This window comes from Dendrobates tinctorius, unplaced genomic scaffold (genome assembly GCF_039654945.1).
Source record: "Dendrobates tinctorius isolate UK_male_01 unplaced genomic scaffold, ASM3965494v1 ptg000003l, whole genome shotgun sequence".
Lineage (NCBI taxonomy): Eukaryota > Metazoa > Chordata > Amphibia > Anura > Dendrobatidae > Dendrobates > Dendrobates tinctorius.
This window is the reverse complement of record NW_027361671.1, coordinates 100,695,407-100,719,087: the sequence shown is the minus strand read 5'-3', so window position 1 is coordinate 100,719,087 and position 23,681 is coordinate 100,695,407. Positions and strand designations below refer to the sequence as shown.

Here is a 23,681-nt window from a genome sequence, read left to right as displayed (position 1 = left end):
AACGATCAGGCACCCACGATGTCATCGTGGGGGCGAGGATCCAAGGGTAAAGGGGCTTTCCTCCCTCTGTCTGCTTGCTAAATGCTGCGATCGGCATCATTTAGGGGGTTAAAGTGATGTGAGCTGTGCGGGCATAGCTCCTGGCACTGAGTGGCAGGTGTCAGCTGTCTGAATCAGCTGACATCTGGCGTTGATCATGAAAATCGCCTGAACGTATCCATACATCCAAGGTCGGTAAGTACCAGGCGACCTGGACGTATGGATACGTTCAAGGTCGTGAAGTAGTTAAATGTTATTTCTATTCTTTGTGTGTATACCTATCTATTTTATATTTATAACCAATGTGGTGTTTTTATATTATGTCCAGGGCATATATTTTGCATCCTACACATGCCCCTATTTTCTCTTTTTTGAACGGTTTTTAATATGTATATCCTTTTGCATTGATGTACGAATAAAGGATTTTTCATTAATCATAGGAAAAGAGTCTCTTTTTTTTTCTGTGGGATCTATGGAGATAGATAATAGCTAGAGATAGATATAGACAGACGTATAGACAAACATATAGACAAAGCGACAGGCATATTTATATTTGAACAACCTCTGCGACATATACATTTTCACCCTGTGGTGCTTATTGGATAGCTTTTTGTTAAATAAATAAATTAAAAAATATAGGTCCCCCCTATTTTTGATAACCAGCAAAGTTTAAGCAGAGAGCTGACATCATCTGGGAAGGTCTATGGTTATTTGGCCCTTCCCAGTCTAAAAATACCAGCCCGCAGCCTCCCCAGAAGTCACGCATCACATGAAATGCGCCAATTCTGGCGCTTCGCCTTGCTCTTCCCAATTGCTTTGGTGCGGTGTCAATCAGGATAATGGTATTTGGGGTTGATGTCTGCTATTTTTCTTTTTTCTTCATAAAGGTCATTATATGAAAAAAAACACAAAAGAACATTGCCATTTTGTTTTTGAAAATACATTTAACCCAAAAACCTGATGACAATAATGACAATAGGTCATTTTCAGATGATAACTTCTCTTTTAGAGCTGGCTTATATCAGCAATCTCAATTGTTACTGATAAAACTAAGTAGAGGGCAATATGTCAAAATGATCTTCTAGTGAGCTGTTAGCAATTAATATCTTACAGTATACTCTACAAATAAAGCTAAAAACATAGAAGCGCTGAATACGGAATATGAAGTATTAAGTGTTATTGTAACCATAAAGTGTGCATGGGCTACTAATCATCATGTCCTTCCTCCCTCTTTAGAGAGATAGTTTGGCTCTGTAACTGTTCCTACGTACAGATGATGATCTGATACATCATTGACATGACATCTGTTCTGTGGGAAAATAGTGAAGTTCTACTCTCTAGGGCCCGGGATAGTGAGCTTGTCATCCGCTCCCTCAGGAATCCAGACACAATGTACAGCAAAGCAATGATCCTACACATTTCAACCCAACTGTCAAATGTGCTGCCCTATATTCCCTCAGTGAGAGTGAGCTAGAGTTTTGGTACTGATTTTGAGAAGCCTAAGGGACACTGGGCACTTCATAGTCTGTGATCAGAGGCTGTACTTCAATCAATCAAAAACTATTACTGTAGCTTTCTCACACTGGGACTGATTTACAGTAAAAAGAACTGATGTCAATAAATTACTTGTTATTCCCAAATAACAGGGTATTATAAGCAAATAAGGACTCACTTAACTATTGCTATGTCTTGGATCACATGATGGTAGTGGTGGAACGAGAATCCTCCGCACTACACATCTGACAATGCGCATATTAGCTCACATGCTAGGCAAAGACTCTGATGGGAGAAACATCATGTTTATTTCTTCATAGATCTAGAAATGTTCATGTACAGTTTTCTATATTTGTGCACAAACATTGCAAATAGAAATATGTTATAGGTTTGGATACAAATATGCAGCATGCCATAAAACTTGTAGTTATTAATTGGCTAGTGTTTGCAACGCCGGTGTGTTTGTATTTTGCTTCCCCTGTGTTACTCTGCATGTCTCTGCATTAACCCTTCGCTCCTTTCCCCCTAATTAGCAAGGATACTGTTGTCTTTTACCTTTATGGATGTGCTGCTTAGTTCCCTGCTCCGCTGCGTAGCTGTACATGCGTGTGTGGCTCCGCTGCACTGCATGACCACCCGCTTGTGCGGTCCCTGGCTGTCGCTGTGGAAAGCTATCCATGGATTTCTCGGTCCTCTGCACTGTGTATGGCTTACCACGTGTGTTCAGGCTTGCAGCTCTCGCCAGGTGTCCTTTGCATTGCTAATTTCTGTCTGGATTTGCTTAGGGTGCGCGTGGCCACACCTCCCCTGCTTTTATGAGGAATGGGTGTGTGCTACAATTGCTGCTCCAGCCTATCGCTGTGAGGCAGCTCCTATATAAAAGTTCCTTGCCCTGTGGGGTGCGGCCAGAGCGTTGCATTGAGTTCCTGAACCTAGCCATGTGAGGTTGTGTGTTCACCTCCAGCTCTGATTCTGATCAGTTCTGGGTTGGCTGTTGCTTTTTGTCCCTGTGTGAACTGTGTCTTGTATCTCCGCCTGCTCTGGGGGCAGAATACCCAGATCGCCTTTCCCGGAGGCTGCATATCCAGGCCTGTCCAGGTTGTGTCTTGTTTCCTGAATCCTTGATCCTGGATCTGTTCCGGCACCTGACTCTGTCTGAATTGTGTCATGTTTCTCTGCCCGCTCTGGGGGCAGAATACCCAGATCGCCCTTCCTGGAGGCTGCATATCCAGGTCCGTCCATGTTGTGTCTTGTTTCCTGGATCTGCTCCTTTACCTGACCCTGTCTGAACTGTGTCCTCTGTGTGACATTCCTGAGGTCCTTCTGTGTCTTGAACCCTGTGCCCAGTGACTGTGACTCTTTGCTACCTGACTTGCTGTGATTTAACCTGGGTTCATCTTGGAAGTAGGAGCCCAGGGTATCCGCTGAATTTCTGCTACTCTGTGCTCAGCTGGTTATTCGGCGCAATTCCCTGCCGGTTCCAGTCCAACCCGTTAGGGTTTGCACCAGACCGCTTGGGCTCCTTTCTAGGTCGCTGACAGATATCTGGAGCCTGATGACCATGGCCTCTCGTCCGGAGCCTGATGACCACAGCCTGATGTCCAGTGTCTGACGACCTCTTCCCAGTGTGCTGTGCCTGATATCCTCCACCAGATGTCTGGATCCTTTGCTTCCCTGCCCGATGTCCGGAGCCTGCCAATCGCTGCCAGTGGTCCGGAGCCTGATGACTTCGGCCTGATGACTGCAGCTGAAGTCCGCAGCCTGATGTCTGGAGTTCGATGCCAGTGTGCTGATGCTATATCTGAGATCCGAGTCCTGATGTCCTGCCCGGTGTTCCTGATGTCCTGCCCAGTGTTCCTGATGTCCTGCCCGGTGTTCCTGATGTTCTCCTGCTGAGCCTGTGCTATGCCTGAGAGAGAGGCCGTCCTGATATGCCCGTGCCAGATGACCCTGGACTGCATCAACCCGTGATGACCCCTGCCATCGCCTGAAGTCTGTCTGAGGTCGGTGTCTGATGTTCTCCTGCTGAGCCTGTGCTACGCCTGAGGCCTGAGAGACTGCCCTAGTATGTCCGTGTCAGACAACCCTGGACTGCATCAACCCGTGATGTCCTCCTGCCTTCGTCTGTTATCCTGAGACGTGTACCCTTCCCTGATGTGCAGAATCGGGAGCCTGGCATAATTATGTTTCGTGCTTGTACTTTGTTTTGTCTTCAAGTAAACTTTATGTCTATACCTGAAGTTTTGCGGTGTCATGTTGTTCTGCTACCTTGTCCACATGCTCAGCTGCCACAGACCCTGGCCGCTACTCTTCCCTAGTCTGAGTCCCCCCTGTGGTCCAGTGGGTCCACATTCCGTCCCCACCTGCAACGCTCGCCCCACGTCGGCGTGATTGGACGATGTGGAGGCGCCGGCTGGGCCGCGTCCACGGTCGCACTCGTGACAGTGTTGATATATATTTTAACTGCCTGTGCGTCTGAGGGAGCATGATCAGTTACTGAAGCGGCAGGATCCTGACCCTGGGGCCCGCTGAGCCGAGGAGAGGGGGCCCACTGCAGGCCCCCTCTGCTCATCAGGCCCCATGCGCCAGTAAGGGCAGTAATGCCATGATAGCGGCTCTGCCAACAACCCTACAAGTATTTCAGCATTGTAAAAATTGTGTGCTGTCCTAGCCGAATTATTTATTACATCCACTGACCATGTGATCCCACGATTTCATAAAGGACATTTAATCACATTAACACACCTTATTTTATTTAAAAAACAAAACAAGAGCTATAGAAGGAAAATGTCACAAACTGACAGATAAAACATCATAACTAGTGCGTTTTGCTTTTTTGTAGAAAAAAGGCTACTTGAACGCCCTCCACCCCACAGTGGTGCATAGTTATCAAAACTGACACTCTTAAGACTCATTCACGTCATATTTTGTTGAACTTGTTTTTTTAATGGACAGGACATGGACACATTAATTTCAACTGGAATATTCACATGTCCACTTTTTTGCAGACTAATGGTCCGCAAAAAGGAATAAAGATATGCCCTATTTTGATCTGTGTCGGTGAAAGAAAACAGACAGTAAGATTACCATAAGTTCATAGGTCAGCTCACACAGAGAACTGCTGTTACTTGTGGTAACCTTAATTATGTCATCACTCCTCACTGCAGCCGGAAATTTCTAAATTTCTAACAGTCCTCTCACTGTGTTCCGGCTGGCTGCTCAACACACCATCCTGATGTAGCAGAGTTGGGGATCATTTGGAACCTCCCTATTATGGAATTATGGTGGACAGGTGACTATAGCTTTGAATTCTACAGGAATAAATGGTTAAAAAAGGGTCAGGGAGTGTTTTTCTTTTTCAGCTAAGGAATTTTCTAAGAGTTTCTTTATTACTTTTCACTAGGGGGTTAGTAAAAGGGTTGTTTGATAGACACCTCTCCATTGCCAACCCCTGGGCTTGATGTCAGCGGATATAAAACAGCTTAGATCAACCCCAAAACTATTACCCCACTTGCTAGCACACCAGGGCAAGTGGGAAGAGCTGAGGCTAAGAGTCAGAATTAGCGCATCTAATGGATGTGTCATTTCTGGGGCAGATGAGGGCTTGTGTTATTAGTATGGGAGGGTGCCAATATCCGTGGCCCAGTCCCAGCCTATTAATATCAGCCCGCAGATGTCTATTAAGCCTTTGCTGGTTATTAAAAAAGCGTGGGACACACATCATTTTTTGGGGGTACCCTTTTATAACCTCTTCACCCCCGAGCCTGTTTTCACCTTCATTATCAGGTCAAGTCTTACAATTCTGACCAATGTCTCTTTATGTCGTAATAACTCTGGGACACTTCAACGGATCCCACAGATTCTGAGAATGTTTTTTAAAGACATGAAGATGGTATAATTTGTTCGATATGACTTGCATTTAATTTATTCGTGAAAGAATATTTGACAAAAATTTTGAAAATTTTTGCAATTCAGTTTAGATTTTGCTGGACTTGTTTGAGGGTGCCAGGTCACACTGGCAGAGTCCGAGGTGCCAGAACATCGGAATCCACCATAAGTGACCCCATTTTACAAACTACACCCCTCAAGGAACTCATCTAGGGGTGTAATGATCATATTAATACAACAGGTGGGTGACAGAATTTTATACCATTGGGCAGAGAATTGGGTTATTTGCCTCCTGGAGAGCAGATTTTCCTAGAATAGTTTGCTTACTCCATATACAAAACGTCAAAGTGCTATAAGAGCAGATTAACCCCATCAAGTGACCCCATTTTAGAAATTATACCTCTTTGGGAATTTGTCTATAGGTGTAGTGACGATTTTGACTCCATGGGTGTTTTCCAGAAACAAGCGGAAGTGGATGTTGCTGAGTGAAAATTGCAAATTGCAATTGTAGTGCCCCTGTACGATCTAGTCACCAGTATGTGGTAGTGCCCAGTACATTATGCCCAGCTCGTGCTTCTAGAGACAGATATACCCAACATGTGGATGCTAAATGTGGTTTAGGCACATTGGGACTCAGAAGGGAGTGGTCATTTGGATTTAGAAGAGTAGAATTTGCTGAATTTCTTTTGTGGGGAGAGGAGTCAATTTGCTTTTACAGAGCCTTTGTGCTACAAGTAACTTGGAAGCCCCCTATACTTCCCTTAACAGATGATGGACCTGAGTGGGGACTTGCTTTTTTTGGTGGAACGGGGTTGAAACATTTATTGGGAACATTTTACATAACGTTTGGGATTACATTTATCCTGCACCCTACACTGAGCACTTACTTTGAGGTTTCCATCTACAGTGGGGAAATAAGTATTTGATACACTGCTGATTTTGCAAGTTTTCCCACCTAGAAAGAATGGAGAGGTCTGTAATTTTTATCGTAGGTACACTTCAACTGTGAGAGACAGAATCTAAAAATAAAAAACAGAAAATCACATTGTATGATTTTTACATATTTAATTTGCATTTTATTGCATGAAATAAGTATTTGATCTCCTCCAACCAGCAAGAATTCTGGCTTTCACAAACCTGTTAGTTTTTCTTTAAGAAGCCTTCCTACTCTGCACTCATTACTTGTATTAATTGCACCTGTTTGAACTCATTACTTGTATAAAATACACCTGTCCACACATTCAATCAATCATACTCCAACCTCACCACCATGACCAAGACAAAAGAGCTGTCTAAGGACACCAGGGATAACATTTTAGACCTACACAAGGCTGGGATGGGCTACAGAACACTAGGCAAGCATCTTGGTAAGGAGGCAACAACTATTGGCACAATTATTAGAAAATGGAAGAAACACAAGATGACTGACAAACTTTCTCAATCTGGGGATCCATGCAGGATCTCGCCTCGTGGGGTAAGGATGATTCTGAGAAAGGTCAGGAATGAGCCCAGAACTACATGGGATGACCTGGTCAATGACCTGAAGAGAGCTGGGACCACAGTCTCAAACATTATCATTAGTAACATACTACGCCGTCATGGATTAAAATCTTTCAGGGCATGCAAGGTACCCCTGCTCATGCCAGCACATATCCAGGCCCGTGTGAAGTTCCCCAATGACCATCTGGATGATCCAGAGGAGGCATGGGAAAAGGTCATGTGGTCAGATGAGACTCATGAGGAAGAAGAAGGATGAGTGCAACACCTTTCCAACCATGAAGCATAGTGGGGGAAAATCATCATACTTTGTGGTGCTTTTCTGCAAAGGGGACAGGATAACTCCATCGTATTGATGGATGGGGTCATGCATCACAAGATTTTGGACAACAACCTCCTTCCCTCAGTAAGAGCATTGAAGATGGGTCTTGGCTGGGTCTTCCAGCATGAAAATAACCTGAAACACAACGACAACTAAGGAGTGGCTCCGTAAGAAGAATTTCATTGTCCTGGAGTAGCCTAGTCAGTCTCCAGACTTGAACTCAATAGAAAATCTATGGAGGGAGCTGAAACTCGAAGTTGCTCAGCGACAGCCCCGAAGCCTGAAAGATCTGGAGAGGATCTGTTTGGAGGAGTGGGCCAAAATCCCTGCTGCAGTGTGTGCAAATTTTGCCAAGAATTACAGGAAACGTCTGACTTGTATAATTGCAAACAAAGGTTTCAATACCAAATATTGAGTTTAAATTATAAAATGTGATTTTTTTGGATTTTTTTAAGATTCTGTCTCTAACAGTTGAAGAGTACTAATGAAAAAAATTACAGACCTCTATATTCTTTGTAGGTGGGGAAACTTGCAAAAATCGGCAGTGTATCAAATACTTACTTTCCCCACTGTAAATCTCAGAGAGACGTGATTCAGATGAAAACTCGGAGGGATCCATTCACTATAATGAGGCAGTAGAGTTACTCTGGACTCCGTCTGGCCTCTGTTCAGCGGTGTTCTTCTTTTCAGAAGTGCACAAAACTGTGGCGGACCGCACTTATATGCACGCTTAAAAGGACAGATGCCGCCAGATCATAGGCCAGACTGCGTCCACAGTGTCACCTGCCTCATTATAGGGAATCTTCTGCCAGGGTTCCATCTAAATCACGTATTTCAGACATTTACATGGAAACCCCAGGGTAAGTGCTCAGCGTAGAGCACAGTATAAATGTGAGCTGAGCCTTACTGCAATCTTTGGGAGGCAGAATCAAAAAATCAACAGCAAGTGAAGAATTGGTTTTATTTATTTTTTTACACCGTTCCCTGTGCGGCATTTGTGATCAGATGACTTTATTCTTTGAGTCGGTATGATTACAGTGAGACCAGATTTATATTGTATTTTATGTTTGCCTCCTGTCACACACTAAAAGACGTGTTTTATTGCAAAAAGAATCCCCATATTTTGATAGCTATAATTTTTGCATATTTCAGTTTTTTGCGGGACGAGTTGATGTTTTTATTGGTACCATTTTTGGGCACATAACATTTTTTGATCATTTTCTATTCTGATATTTGGGAGGAATAATTACCAAAAACCAGCAATTTAGGATTTTTTTTTTTTAATGAAGTTCCGCGTGTGTTAAAATTGATAAGGCAGCTTTATTATTCGGGTCAGTATGATTACAGTGATAGCTCATTTATATATTTTTTTGTTTTGGCACTTTTTTTTTTACAGTATTCACAGAAGGGGTTAACTAGTCAGACAGTTTTATAAGTCGGGTCGTTCTGGAAGCGGCGATACCAAATATGTGTACTTTTTTGCATTAAAAAATTTATTTATGGGTACAATATATTTATTTTTATTATTATTATTTTGTGATTTTTTTTAATTTTTGTATTATTTTTTTTCCTTTTTTACTTCGTTCCTTTATGGGATTTTCACTTTTTTCCTTTTGATCACTTACAAAGCATAGCAATACACGAGCACTGCAATGCAATATAAACTGTCAGTGATGCTCTGACATACAAGCTAATTATAAACCATGCTATGAGCATGGTGTAACAAGCTTGCTAGCACTGGAGACCCGGATGTCATCATGACGACATCAGGTACCCATAGCAACGATCTCCCCCACACGATGACGTTATGGTCGCGCCGATCAAAGGGCAAAGGGAGTCCCCTTCCTCTCCCTGCCTTCTAAATGCTATGATCGCTATCGATTGCAGCATTTAGTGGGTTAAACTGCCAGGAGCGGTGCCCAAATCCTGGGGAGGATGCTGGGAAGCTCCATGTTTATTGCCTTCTTCACAGACTATTAAGACCAGCTCTGGACTGTCTGCTTTCCTTCAGCTGGTTAATAAAAATAAGAGGGACTCCACACCATTTTTTTCTTAGTTTGTTATTTTAGCTAAATACAAGTACAGAAAACTACACATACATGATTATATATATCAATGACATATTTCTTTCTAGCTATCTAAAGAAATGAGGAAGCAGCACACCATATCTTTAGTGCAAAAAAGCTATTTTTAATGGCTTAAAGATATGATGTACTGCTTCCTCATTTCTTTACTACAAGGACTTGTATGCACCTATGAAGCTTTGCACCCAACAACAATTTTTATTTTTTCAGTTGCTGTTCTTTCCTTTTTCTTTTTCCATATCTATCTATTTATATCTGTATATAAGATAGTTTTATTAGTTAGTAAATTACCGTATATACTCGAGTATAAACCGAGTTTTTCAGCACATTTTTTGTGCTGAATATGACTCCCTCAGCTTATACTCAAGTGAGGTGTCCATAACATGGAGGGGGAGGGGCATAGGCGAAGCAGCGGATCACAGCAGGCAGGAGCCGGATGCTGCAGCTAACTCCTGTGCCCATTGCTAAAGGGAAATGAATATTCACTGCACTGACAATGAATATTCATTTCTCTGTAATAGTGCGCACAGTGCAGCTGCCGGTCGGTCACGTGTGCCGCTACTTAAGAGAAATGAATATTCACCTGTCTCCACTCCCATGGGCATGGAGAGAGGTGAATATTCATTTCTCTTAAGTAGCGGCACACTTGACCACCCGGCGGCTGACACTGTACGTGTTACTTAATAATCACTGCCCTCCATGCACTTACTTCCGGCTTGGGGAGTGGTGAGTATTCCGGCAGCTATGCTCTGCTTGAGAGCAGCACATGATGTCCATGCCATGCGCTGCTTATAAGAGTAAAGCAGCTGCTGGCACCACAGCAAGACGCTGCGAGGGAGCACAGGAAGGTAAGTGTAATGGTTTATTTTTTTATGTTTTTTGATGGGGCCAATCATACCAGGATAGGGATGGTGCCATGCATTCAAAGATAGGTATGGGGCCATGCATTCAAAGATAGGTATGGGCCATGCATACAAGGATAGGGATGGGGCCATGCATACAAGTATAGGGATGGGGCCATGCATACAAGTATAGGGATGGAGCCATGCACACAAGGATGGGAATCGAGCATGCATTCAAAGATAGAGATGGAGCCATACATACAAGGATAGGGATGGAGCCATACATACAAGGGTAGGGATGGAGCCATGCATACAAGGATAAGGAGCCATGCAGACAAGGAAAGGGATGAGGAGCCATGCAAACCAGGATATGGATGAGGGGACAATGCATACCAGGATAGGGATTAGGAGCCATGCATAGCAGGATAGGGATGAGGAGTCATGCATACCAGGATAGGGATGAGGAGCCATGCAAACCAGGATATGGAAGAGGGGACAATGCATACCAGGATAGGGATGAGAGGGCCATGTATACCAGGATAGGGATGAGGAGTCATGCATACAACGATAGGGATGAGGAGGCCGTGCATTCCAGGATGGGGATGAGGGGACAATGCATACCAGGCTTATACTTGAGTCAATAAGTTTTCCACGGTTTTTTAAGTAAAATTAGGTGCTTCAACTTAAACTCGGGTTGGCTTATACTCGAGTATATACGGTAGCTCGAAATGACAGACAATTGTTGTGTTTAAAAGCGCGAATAAGTCTCCTTACCTTGACAAGCCACAGCTGGCATGTCACTCTCCGCAAGGAGAAACCTTACTTCTTAGACCCTAGTCCAGAGCCTCTCACCTTGCCAAATCAGATCTCATACTTTGCACTGACGAGAGCCAACAGCTCGAAACACCGTGTCTGCAAATTGAGATTCTGATTTGGCTTGTATCCTAAGTCATACTACAAGACTCGTTAAAGGGTTGATTGTGACTTGTAGGATCGCTACTACCAATAGGTGGCGCTGTAGAGTAAAAGTCCTCTTTCTTTCTGAAGAGGCAATTTGCATATTACATATGGATAGAATTTTCATGTCATACGGATGTTAGGTGAGAACAAAAAAGCACATTCGCATTGCAATTGAATATGGCATACGGATGAGAGGTGAGAAAAAAACGCATTACTCTCTCCAACTTTTCTGGCTGAGAATCTCAGCTACTTTATATACACAGCTGTAAGCGAACTCTTAGCCAAAAGCTGGGAGTGAGTGCAGGAGGCTATGATGTGGATAAGGAGGCCATCTCATCCTCTATCAGCAGAATCGGACGCTTCATGATAAGCCGTCTAGACTTGTAAGGATATAGAACTGCCAGTGGATTTTGTGAGCATTTTTGCCAGCTTTTTGTGTCGGTATTTTCCAGATTTTTTTGTTAACTCCATTTAATGATGAAAAAACCTCTTATGTCAAAAAGACATATGACATACTGGCTTCTTGGAGTATGGAGCGTCTTGCAAGCTGAAAACACCTGAAGAATGTTCATCTCACTACTTTTAACAGCTCAAAAGCTGGAACATATGAACAGCAAGTCATTTTTAAATAGAAATCAATATATTCATTCTTTTCTGTGTTTTATGGGGACATTTTCAAGCAATTTTTGGGGTGGACCTGCTCAAAACCCACCTGAAAATAAAATGTGATCTGAATGTAATCTAAGGGCTCATTCACACGTCCAAGCGAATCGATCTGATCTTGGACAAAAATGCAATGTGGTTCAAGATCAGACCGATGTAAGGGTTGGGGAGAAATCCTGTAACTGAAGACATCCCGGCATCACCATCGTATTAAAGGGGCCACGGTTCTTTTTCTGGGGTCACTCCACAGTGTAAATGGTATTTTTTATTAAAAAATAATTTAAAAAAAAAATCAAATTTTGTTATAAAATATCAGTATTAACAGAAAAATAGATATGATACAAATACAATTTCTCTGGGGCAATAAATGCAAAAATATGCAATATTCCCTCTAAACTGTACAGCTACCTACCTCTAACGTGTAAATAAAGATGATAGCTTTGCATGGCTGTGCAATTAACACTTCTAGTAGATGTATAGGTTTTATAGAATAAAAGACAGATATATATTTTGTGCTTGACAGAAGGGTAAATATATACAGCACTGTAATAGGTATAAACAACCCCTAGTGATGCCGCCATCTTATTTATTACATTATAAACCTGAGAGCGTGGAGTGTTCCCCATAGCACATTATTAATCAGCGTGATAGAGAACAGAATTGCAGAGCGAGGTCTGAATCTCACCTTAGTTCCGTTTTAATTTCTTCGTAATCTGACTGACTTCGCAACTCCTCTTCCAATTTCTGCAGAAGAATCAAAATTGTAAAATAAGGTATATGAGTCTGCAGGCCATCCATGTCAGGTAATATGTAGTATACAGAGATATGCATATATCCAATCCAGGCAATGCCTTATGAGCTAAAAACAGAAGCTGCACAAGTCTAGTAGTTTCCTACAATATGCCAGTATATACGGCATAAGAATACACTTTTAACTATATTTCTTTGTACTAATCCATAGAACAATAAAAAAAGATATAGCGATGTATACTTGGCCTGAGGGAGGCCAAGGGGGTCAACCTTTTGAGCTCTGTTTGGTGTAAAGAATTGTTCATGGGGTTACACCATCAGAAAATGACCTATTGTATAAATCAGGTTTTTATGTTACATGTATTTAAAAAAAAAATTGGCAATGTATTTTTTACATAACTCAATCCGTATGAAAAATCTTAGAATTTTCACAATAGCCATTGACACTAAACATCCTTTTGTTTTAGGAAACAACATATGTACATAGCTTTAATATTTGAATCTCAACACCATCTTTTGTAATGAAGTATCTAATGAAACTGTGCAAAAGGGAAAGGAACAGGGTCAGGATATTGATCCTGTCATTGTAATCCTGCCAGGGATAATGAAGAGTCTGCTGTAAACTCTTCCTGAAAGGCCATAAAGTGTGAGTCTAAAAATCCCCAATGGCCAGTGAGAAAATTGCTTTTTATTTAAATAAATACTGTACTATGAAAAAAAAAATTGCCAAAAATGTTTTACACAAACAATAGGTCATGTTCTGAGGATAGCCTACCTTTAACAAGATGTGAAGTGAGCTTTACATTTTCTAGATTAGCTACAAAATTAGCTGAGACCAGTATTAGGTATATACAGGTTTGTTAAGTGAATGTCAGCACGAATGTGGAGGAACTGAAACAGAAGGCACATAAGAAAATTTAAGAACAATTCAATACACAACAATTAAAGGGTTTGTACATTTGTATCAAATATTGATAGGGGATAATTTCCTGATCACTAAGGGTGACTGAAGCAGAGGTGCACATGCTCAACTTAGCTCCAGTTAGACTGAGATCTACAGAGCTCCATTATCGGGGTCGGTGGTGGTCCCAACAGTCGGACGTCTAGCAAACAAGAAGTAATCCCCTATGACCAACAGATAGAGGATAACTTCCAAACTTGGTACAAATCAAGTAAGCATGATCTCATAAAATTCAAAAACCATTAACCGCATTTTTGCACTTCCCTTTCACATCCTAATAAAAATGTCAATAATAAGACTAATAAATGTTTAAAGAAAAAAAATTGAAAAAAAAATGCAAAAATTATACAATTATTTATCTTGAAGTGCAATGAACACTGTTAAAAAATAGTAATAAAAACTACAGTGCCTTTGGCAAAAAAATCCCCAGAGAAATAAAAAAGTTATGGCTCTATGAAAATAATGATCAAATATAATAATTTTTTTTAAAGTAATTTTCTTGTGCAAAAGTAGTAAAACATATAAAAAAATTATAGAAATTAACAATCACCATAATTATATCGATCCATACAAAACTATTTCATTCTTATTTTACCCAAACGTTGAACAGTAAAAAATATACCTATACAAAATATTTTAAATTTAAATTTTCAAGTTTCATTTTTTGTTCATCCCGTCTACAATTTTTTTTTAAATTTATTAAAAAGTAGTACATAACTAAAAACTAAAGCTTGCCCTCACAGAATGCTGTCAATGGAAAAATAAAAAGGTTATAAGTCTCAGAATATGGTGACCCCCCAAATGTATTTTTTTTAGTAAAGGGATTTCCTTGGTGTGCAAAAGTTGTAAAACATTAAGAAACTGCATGAATTTGGTATGATCACAATTGTAAAGACCTGCAGAATAAAGTCTATTATACTAAATGACAAAATAGTGAACAGTTTAAAAAAATCCAGAAAGTTTTTTTTTGTTCCTTCCATATCAGAAAAAAAGCTAATCAAACAAAAGAGATCAACATTTTTTACATCTTGTCCTACAAAATAATAAGCCCTCATACAGCTCTAAGGATGAAAAAATGTTAATCCTATAGCTCTCAGAATACGGTAATGCACAAACAAATATTTTTTTACTGTTCAAAAGTAATAAAATATATATACTTTTGTTTTTATAGGAAGTGAAACGCGTAAAATTTAAAACATCCAAAATTATAACAGGATTTTTTTTTCTCATTTCTCCCCATACAGAGTTAATAAAAGCTAGATATTAAGTTATATGTACCACAAAAGAGAGCCACTGCAAAAAAACAAGCCCTTTAATGGCTTTGTCGCTGAAAAAAAAATAAAAAAGTTCCTGCAAGAATGAAAATTAAAAATGAAAACAAACAAAAAAAAAGTGTAAGCGAAATTAGACTTTGGCTCTGAAGGGGTTAATCTGTTTGCACCTCTATGGCCTCCGTTTTGATTAGAAGTTGTTGTTCTAGTTCAGCTATTTGATTCGATGAAGACTCTTCCAATTCTTGTATAGCGTTCTGAAGATGCTGAATATCTTTAAGGAGTCTTAAAATTTCCCTGTCTTTAGAAGCTAAAGCTGATTCTAAATGAGACTCAGCACATATTGAAAAGCCACTTTTGTCCTGAAAAACAAGAAAAAAAAAAGAAAAAAGAAGACCTGTTATGATGGTTTGACTAATAGAGACAATTAACACAAACTTCAGATACCATTAGGTACATGTATAATCCCGTTAAGTTCCCAGGAGAAATGGAAACAAGAACATGCCTACTTGAGTTACTCTGGAAATTAAGAGTAATGTTACTTTCTCTAAGCAGAGATACTTGCTGAGCAAAACAGAAAAGGTGGCAAAGGCAATAGCTGCTCTTGCAAGTAGGTTTCAAGAAAGAACAAGTAGTTTTACAAACTGGTCAGCAGACGCCACCATGTCTTCTTTTATCATTATGGCAGAGGAGGACATATTAATGATGCCATCTGTTCAGCCACAGTAAATCACGTCCAAAGCAGGTATAATTGTGCATTATGATGAGCTGTTGGACTGCAGAAGGCCCATCTACTGTTGTGGCATAGGGACGCTCTTCTGTGTCCGTCCCTTCAAAAGGGCTTATTATTAATCTAGACATTTATTGCATATCCATGGGACATGCCACAAGTGTTAGGTTGTGTTGATTCTGGGACCTGAAGCATTCTCCAAAATGGGGATTCTCTGACTCACAGCTGCTGCATCCAGGAGTGGAATAAATAAAGAGGTAGTCTCTTTCTTCATTTCAATTGGAGATATGGAAACTGCCAAGAATGTCAATATTGTGCGGATATGCCAAAAACATTTTGTAGTGAGGTTAGCCAATTAAAGCACTACTCCAGCATTTGTTTTTAATTCAGCCCTGGAATGGTGGAATGGTGCTACTAATCTAAGTTCCTAGACCTCAGCTGCTGTCTTCAGCCCTTCCTGGTGCTGGTCCAGTCCCATACCGTCATCTTGCAATTGTCACTGTAAGTCTATGAGAGCCTCATTCTGGCCCTGTTTTGGCCCTCATAGACTTACACGGAGTTGTGACTTCCAGATTGCCCAGCAAACACTGGAGGGATCTGGCAGGTCACAAACTGCTGAAGACCAACCGGAGTGGTGCTGATAAAAGATGAAGACGGCAGCCGGTAAGTATAAGACTAGGGGCAGAAAACTTAGATTAGTAGCGCAACTCCAGTGCTGAAATAAAAAAAAAAAAAAACAAGTGCTAAAGTTGTGATTTAAGGCTCATACACTTTGATGGCTGGCACTGTTGGCATAAGTAGGAACAAACAGGTTAATCTAGTAGGATGGGTTACATTGGATAAACCACCTCAGGTCTGCTAAAAATTTAACACAGAGAAGATGAACTTTGTTCACATGTTGTAGTTGCATTATATTTTTTGTCTTGATTTTCAAAAGTTCCGGTACAAACACAGTGATTTTACTAAAGGGTGGCTTTTGTTTGCCATGTTGCATCAGAAGTCGCATGACAACCACAATGTATCAACACAGCACAAAGGGTAAGATTTACTTAGTCAATGCATTGCTGGTACATGATGTTTGCTCTATAGCAGGGTTCCCCAACTCTAGTCCTCAAGGCCCACCAACAGGTCATGTTTTCAGGATTTCCCTTGTATAGTACAGGTGATGCAATTATCACCTGGGCAATACTAAGGAAATCCTGAAAACATGACCCGTTGGTGGGCCTTGAGGACTGGAGTTGCAGGCGGCGCTGCCGTGGGAGGGGCAGGTGCGGGGAAAGGGACGGTGGTGAGCACTAATGCTGCTAATCAAAGCTCGGGTCCAGTGCTCACCTTCCTGTGCTGCTCTCTGCTGCAGGACCTCGATCCAATCATCAGCCATGCTGAACACAATCGCACAATAGCTTCCATGTGTCCGCCGGGGGAAAAGAGGAAGTTAATGGCATGGACACCTGGCTTTAACCCCTGTAGGTGTGGCCGTAGGACCCTTCCCCTTTAAGAACCATTGGCCGGCAGGGGCATCCCAGTTAGTGCATCACCAAGGGGATTGGTGTGAGGGGGGGGACTGGGCACTGGCAGTATTTTATTGTTGTTTTATTACATGGACTCCACAGTCAGAGGAGCGCTCCTTATGCAGTACCGCGCCTGCCAGATTTAAGGCTCATACACTTTGATGGATGACACTGCTGGCATAAGTACGAACAAACAGGTTAATCTAGTAGGATGGGTTACATTGGATAAACCACCTCAGGTCTGCTAAAAATTTAACACAGAGAAGATGAACTTTGTTCACATGTTGTAGTTGCATTATATTTTTTGTCTTGATTTTCAAAAGTACCGGTAAAAACACAGTGATTTTACTAAAGGGTGGCTTTTGTTTGCCATGTTGCATCAGAAGTCGCATGACAACCACAATGTATCAACACAGTACAAATTCAGCGTAGATTTACTTAGTCAATGCATTGCTGGTACATGATGCTTGCACTATAGCAGGGTTCCCCAACTCCAGTCCTCAAGGCCCACCAACAAGTCATGTTTTCAGGATTTCCCTTGTATTGTACAGGTGATGCAATTATCACCTGGGCAATACTAAGGAAATCCTGAAAACATGACCCATTGGTGGGCCTTGATGACTGGAGTTGGGGAACCCTGCTCTATAGTAGCAAAATGTCATGTGATTGCAGTAACCAATGACTATCCATCTAAATGATCTCATTGTAGACTATGACACACAAGAGCAGTGGCATCGGAAAACCAAAAAAATTGCTACGCTGAATTTCCATTTGTGCTTTTCACAGTTAGGCCGGGGTCACACTTGCGAGGAATACGGACGAGTGCTATGTGATAAAACATCGCATAGCACTCGGATCAGTATTCATCTATGGGTCAGCGCCCATAAATGTTATTTTTCTCGGCCGTTTTCAGCATCCAAGTGAAATGCATGCTGCGATTTGCACCAAAACGCGGCCAAGTCTCGGCGCACTCACACCCATATAAGCATATGGGTGCGAGTGACACAGTGCACATCCGTGTGCTGAGCGCTATACGTCGACAATGGAGGAGATAGAGAAAATAGTTTCTCTGCCTCCTCCACAGCTGTGCTCTGATTCTCTCTGTGCAAGAGGATCGGAGCACAGTAGCATGACACTCGGCTCCTGCTTGCAACAGAGCAGGAGCCAAGGGTCATTAGCATATCGCATCCGATGCTCTCGCATTGGATGCCATACGCTAGTCTGACCCTGGCCTTAGTTTAAATTCCCCCCAAAAAATTACAACTGGAGGGTTAGCCTTGCTATGCACATGTAATATGTCATGGCAGTCCAGCAGAACCAGGCATGCTTCTGGGCATGTAAAAATTCAGTAGGAAATCAGCATCAAATATTTAGGGCTCATACCCATATGCGAGAAAAAAAACGGTCCGATTTCCGGACCAAAAAAATGGACGAGTGCCATGCGAGTGTCTTGCAATTTCTGTGTGATTTTTAAATGGAACACCCTTATGAAATGCATATGCAATGCGATTTTAACATGAGCTTTTACATACATCAGTTCTCTGTCCTTTACACATCGTTTTAAAGTTTTAAAACAAAATATTCTTCAAAACACACACACACACACATATATATATATATATATATATATATATATATATATTTATTTACAGGTCTGACAAAAATTAAGAGACCACTGCACAGTTTTATAAAAATCAGCTTTTCTACATGTCTAACAGCCATTCCATTCCAGTGTCAGTTGAATTCCAACCAGAGTGCACCTCATTCTACTTAATGTGCTTCTGATTAGGTGATCACCAGAACCAAATCTTATTTAACAAGGGAAAGTATAAAAAACCCTGCTTTGGTGTTCACAATCCTCTTGCAACAGGACAAGCTGGATGGCAAAACAAGTGCTAGAAATATCCCAAAAGTAATAGGAGTGAAAAATAACTTTTATCCATGCCAAAGGAGTTGAAAAGAAAAGTCTTGAGTGAGAAAAAGAAAGATTCAATTCTGGCTTTACTAGCAGAGGGATACGGTGAGCGTCTTGTTGCCTCCATCCTTAAAATTTCTAAGATGGCAGTCCATTACAGCAAGGTCAACCAGTTGACATTCCGGACAACAAAGCTACAGACCAGCAGAGAGCGAAAATGACTCTCCACTGACCGGGATGACCGACATCTTATTCAAATGTCACTCAGCAACCGAAGGATGACACCAAGTGACCTACAAAAGGAATGGCAAATGGAAGCTGGGGTGAAGTGCATGGCAAGAACAGTTCGTAACAGGCTCCTAGAGGCAGTGTTCAAGTCATGTAAAGCTAGAAAAAAATCATTTCACCAATGAGAAGCAAAGGAGAGCCAGGCTGAAATTTGCCATAGACCATAAGAATTGGACCACAGATGACTTGAGTAAGGTAACCTTCTCTGATGAGTATAATTTTCAGCTTTGCCCAACACCTGATCGTCTAGTGGTTAGACGGAGATCTGGAGAGGCGTACAAGCCACAGTGTTTTGCACCCACTGTGAAATCTGGTGGAGGATCGGTGATGATCTGGGGATCAAGGCTGGAATTGGTCAGGTTAATCTTTGCGAAGGATGTATGAATCAAGCCTCATACAAGGTTATCCTGGAAAAACAGTTGATTCCTTCTGCTCAGGCAATGTTCCCCAACTCTGAGGACTGGTTTTTTAAGCAGGACAATGCTCCATGCCAAACAGCTAGGTCAATCAATGTGTGGATGAAGGACCACCACATCAAATCCCTGTCATGGCCAGCCCAATCTCCAGACCTGAACCCCATTGAAAACCTCTGGAATGTAATCAAGAGGAAGATGAATAGTCACAAGCCATCAAACAAAGTACTGCTTACATTTTTGTACCAGGAGTGGCATAAGGGTCACCCAAAAGCAGTGTGAAAGACTGGTGGAAAGCATGCCAAGAAGCATGAAAGCTGTGATTAAAAATCATGGTTATTCCACAAAATATTGATTTCTGAACTCTTCCTGAGTTAAAACATTAGTATTGTTGTTTCTAAATGATTATGAACTTGTTTTCTTAGCATTATTTGAGGTCTGCAAGCACTCCATTTTTTTGTTATTTTGACCATTTCCCACTTTCTGAAAAGAAATACAAAATTTAGTGCTTGGAAATTCAAAGACATGTTGTTAGTAATTTATAGAATAAAAGAGCAATTTACATTTTACTCAAAAATATACCTATAAAGAGAAAAATCAGACAAACTGAAAATTTTGCAGTGGTCTCTTAATTTTTTCCCAGAGCTGTATAAGAAGATCTGAGTGTCAATGTACTGTATAACTTTTGGCCATCTCTATAGAAAAGGGAGACTGGTGTGAAGGTAATTCCCACTCTTCGTGCTGCTTGTATGAGTGAGTGTCTTGATGCCTTAAAGCAGGGGTCCTCAAACTACGGCCCGCGGGCCACATGCGGCCCGCCAAGGACTTTTATCCGGCCCCCCGCCAGGCCGACAATGAACTTATGAACTGCACTGCAGTTCAATGCCGGCGGGCCCTGTAATCGCGGGCGGGACGAGGCGCCGAGGAAAGGCGAAACGCAGCCCTCCGTACGCAGCAGAGCACAGTGCACACAGACGGCCTGATTATCATCACGCCGCCTGCGCGGCCTGATGACGTCACGCCGCCTGTGTGCCTGTGCAGGAAGAAGACTGAGATGAGCGGGCGTCTCTTCAGAGCAGCGGGGGACATAGGTGAGTACTTTTTTTTTTTTTTAACGCCGGGTCCTATTGGGGTCATTTACCTGTCTAATGGGGACATGTGCTGCCTAATGGGGACCTGTGCTGCCTATTGGGGACATTTATCTGCCTAATGGGGACATTTACCTGCCTAATGGGGACCTGTGCTGCCTAATGGGGACATTTACCTGCCTATTGGGGACCTGTGCTGCCTAATGGGGACATTTACCTGCCTAATGGGGACATGTGCTGCCTAATGGGGACATTTACCTGCCAATTGGGGACCTGTGCTGCCTATTGGGGACCTGTGCTGCCTAATGGGGACATTTATCTGCCTAATGGGGACATTTACCTGCCTATTGGGGACCTGTGCTGCCTAATGGGGACATTTACCTGCCTATTGGGGACCTGTGCTGCCTAATGGGGACCTGTGCTGCCTAATGGGGACATTTACCTGCCTATTGGGGACCTGTGCTGCCTAATGGGGACTTGTGCTGCCTAATGGGGACATTTACCTGCCTAATGGGGACCTGTGCTGCCTAATGGGGACTGTGCTGCCTATTGGGGACCTGTTCTGCCTAATGGGGACATTTACCTGCCAATTGGGGACCTGTGCTGCCTATTGGGGACCTGTGCTGCCTAATGGGGACCTGTGCTGCCTAATGGGGACATTTACCTGCCTAATGGGGACCTGTGCTGCCTAATGGGGACATTTACCTGCCTATTGGGGACTTTTGCTGCCTAATGGGGACATTTACCTGCCTATTGGGGACATTTACCTGCCTAATTGGGGACCTGTGCTGCCTAATGGGGACCTGTGCTGCCTAATGGGGACATTTACCTGCCTATTGGGGACCTGTGCTGCCTAATGGGGACCTGTGCTGCCTAATGGGGACATTTACCTGCCTAATGGGGACCTGTGCTGCCTAATGGGGACTGTGCTGCCTATTGGGGACATTTACCTGCCTATTGGGGACCTGTGCTGCCTAATGGGGACCTGTGCTGCCTAATGGGGACATTTACCTGCCTAATGGGGACCTGTGCTGCCTAATGGGGACATTTACCTGCCTATTGGGGAACTGTGCTGCCTAATGGGGACCTGTGCTGCCTAATGGGGACATTTACCTGCCTAATGGGGACCTGTGCTGCCTAATGGGGACTGTGCTGCCTATTGGGGACATTTACCTGCCTATTGGGGACCTGTGCTGCCTAATGGGGACCTGTGCTGCCTAATGGGGACTTGTGCTGCCTATTGGGGACATTTACCTGCCTATTGGGGACCTGTGCTGCCTAATGGGGACTTGTGCTGCCTAATGGGGACATTTACCTGCCTAATGGGGACCTGTGCTGCCTAATGGGGACTGTGCTGCCTATTGGGGACCTGTTCTGCCTAATGGGGACATTTACCTGCCAATTGGGGACCTGTGCTGCCTATTGGGGACCTGTGCTGCCTAATGGGGACCTGTGCTGCCTAATGGGGACATTTACCTGCCTAATGGGGACCTGTGCTGCCTAATGGGGACATTTACCTGCCTATTGGGGACCTGTGCTGCCTAATGGGGACATTTACCTGCCTATTGGGGACTTGTGCTGCCTAATGAGGACATTTACCTGCCTATTGGGGACATTTACCTGCCTAATTGGGGACCTGTGCTGCCTAATGGGGACCTGTGCTGCCTAATGGGGACATTTACCTGCCTATTGGGGACCTGTGCTGCCTAATGGGGACCTGTGCTGCCTAATGGGGACATTTACCTGCCTAATGGGGACCTGTGCTGCCTAATGGGGACTGTGCTGCCTATTGGGGGACATTTACCTGCCTATTGGGGACCTGTGCTGCCTAATGGGGACCTGTGCTGCCTAATGGGGACATTTACCTGCCTAATGGGGACCTGTGCTGCCTAATGGGGACATTTACCTGCCTATTGGGGACCTGTGCTGCCTAATGGGGACCTGTGCTGCCTAATGGGGACATTTACCTGCCTAATGGGGACCTGTGCTGCCTAATGGGGACTGTGCTGCCTATTGGGGACATTTACCTGCCTATTGGGGACCTGTGCTGCCTAATGGGGACCTGTGCTGCCTAATGGGGACTTGTGCTACCTATTGGGGACATTTACCTGCCTATTGGGGACCTGTGCTGCCTAATGGGGACTTGTGCTGCCTAATGGGGACATTTACCTGCCTAATGGGGACCTGTGCTGCCTAATGGGGACTGTGCTGCCTATTGGGGACCTGTTCTGCCTAATGGGGACATTTACCTGCCAATTGGGGACCTGTGCTGCCTATTGGGGACCTGTGCTGCCTAATGGGGACCTGTGCTGCCTAATGGGGACATTTACCTGCCTAATGGGGACCTGTGCTGCCTAATGGGGACATTTACCTGCCTATTGGGGACCTGTGCTGCCTAATGGGGACATTTACCTGCCTATTGGGGACTTGTGCTGCCTAATGGGGACATTTACCTGCCTAATTGGGGACCTGTGCTGCCTAATGGGGACCTGTGCTGCATATTGGGGACATTTACCTGCCTATTGGGGACCTGTGCTGCCTATTGGGGACATTTACCTGCCTATTGGGGACCTTTGCTGCCTATTGGGGACATTTACCTGCCTATTGGGGACCTGTGCGGTATATTGGGGACATTTACCTGCCTATTGGGGACCTGTGCTGCCTAATGGGGACCTGTGCTGCCTAATGGGGACATTTACCTGCCTATTGGGGACCTGTGCTGCCTATTGGGGACCTGTGCTGCCTATTGGAGACATTTACCTGCCTATTGGGGACCTGTGCTGCCTATTGGGGACATTTACCTGCCTATTGGGGACCTATGCTGCCTATTGGGGACATTTACCTGTCTATTGGGGACCTGTGCTGCCTATTGGGGACATTTACCTGCCTTTTAGGGACCAATGTTGCCTATTGGGGATTCTTGCACCACACCAGTCTGAGCCTGAGGTAAAAGTGGAGTTCCACC

The 23,681-nt window shown here is 43.2% G+C and overlaps 1 protein-coding gene across 1 annotated transcript in view; it reads right to left on the bottom strand.

Moving 5' to 3' along the window:
• The window catches only part of CUX2 (cut like homeobox 2), a 642,019-nt gene that overhangs the window by 64,371 nt on the left and 553,967 nt on the right, over positions 1-23,681 (bottom strand). Inside the window, exons 11-12 of the mRNA XM_073564137.1 lie at positions 14,942-15,133; positions 12,475-12,533 (exon numbers count right to left, since the gene is read on the bottom strand). Of these exons, the coding sequence (XP_073420238.1) occupies positions 12,475-12,533; positions 14,942-15,133 (251 nt within the window). The remainder of the gene's footprint in view (positions 1-12,474; positions 12,534-14,941; positions 15,134-23,681) is intronic.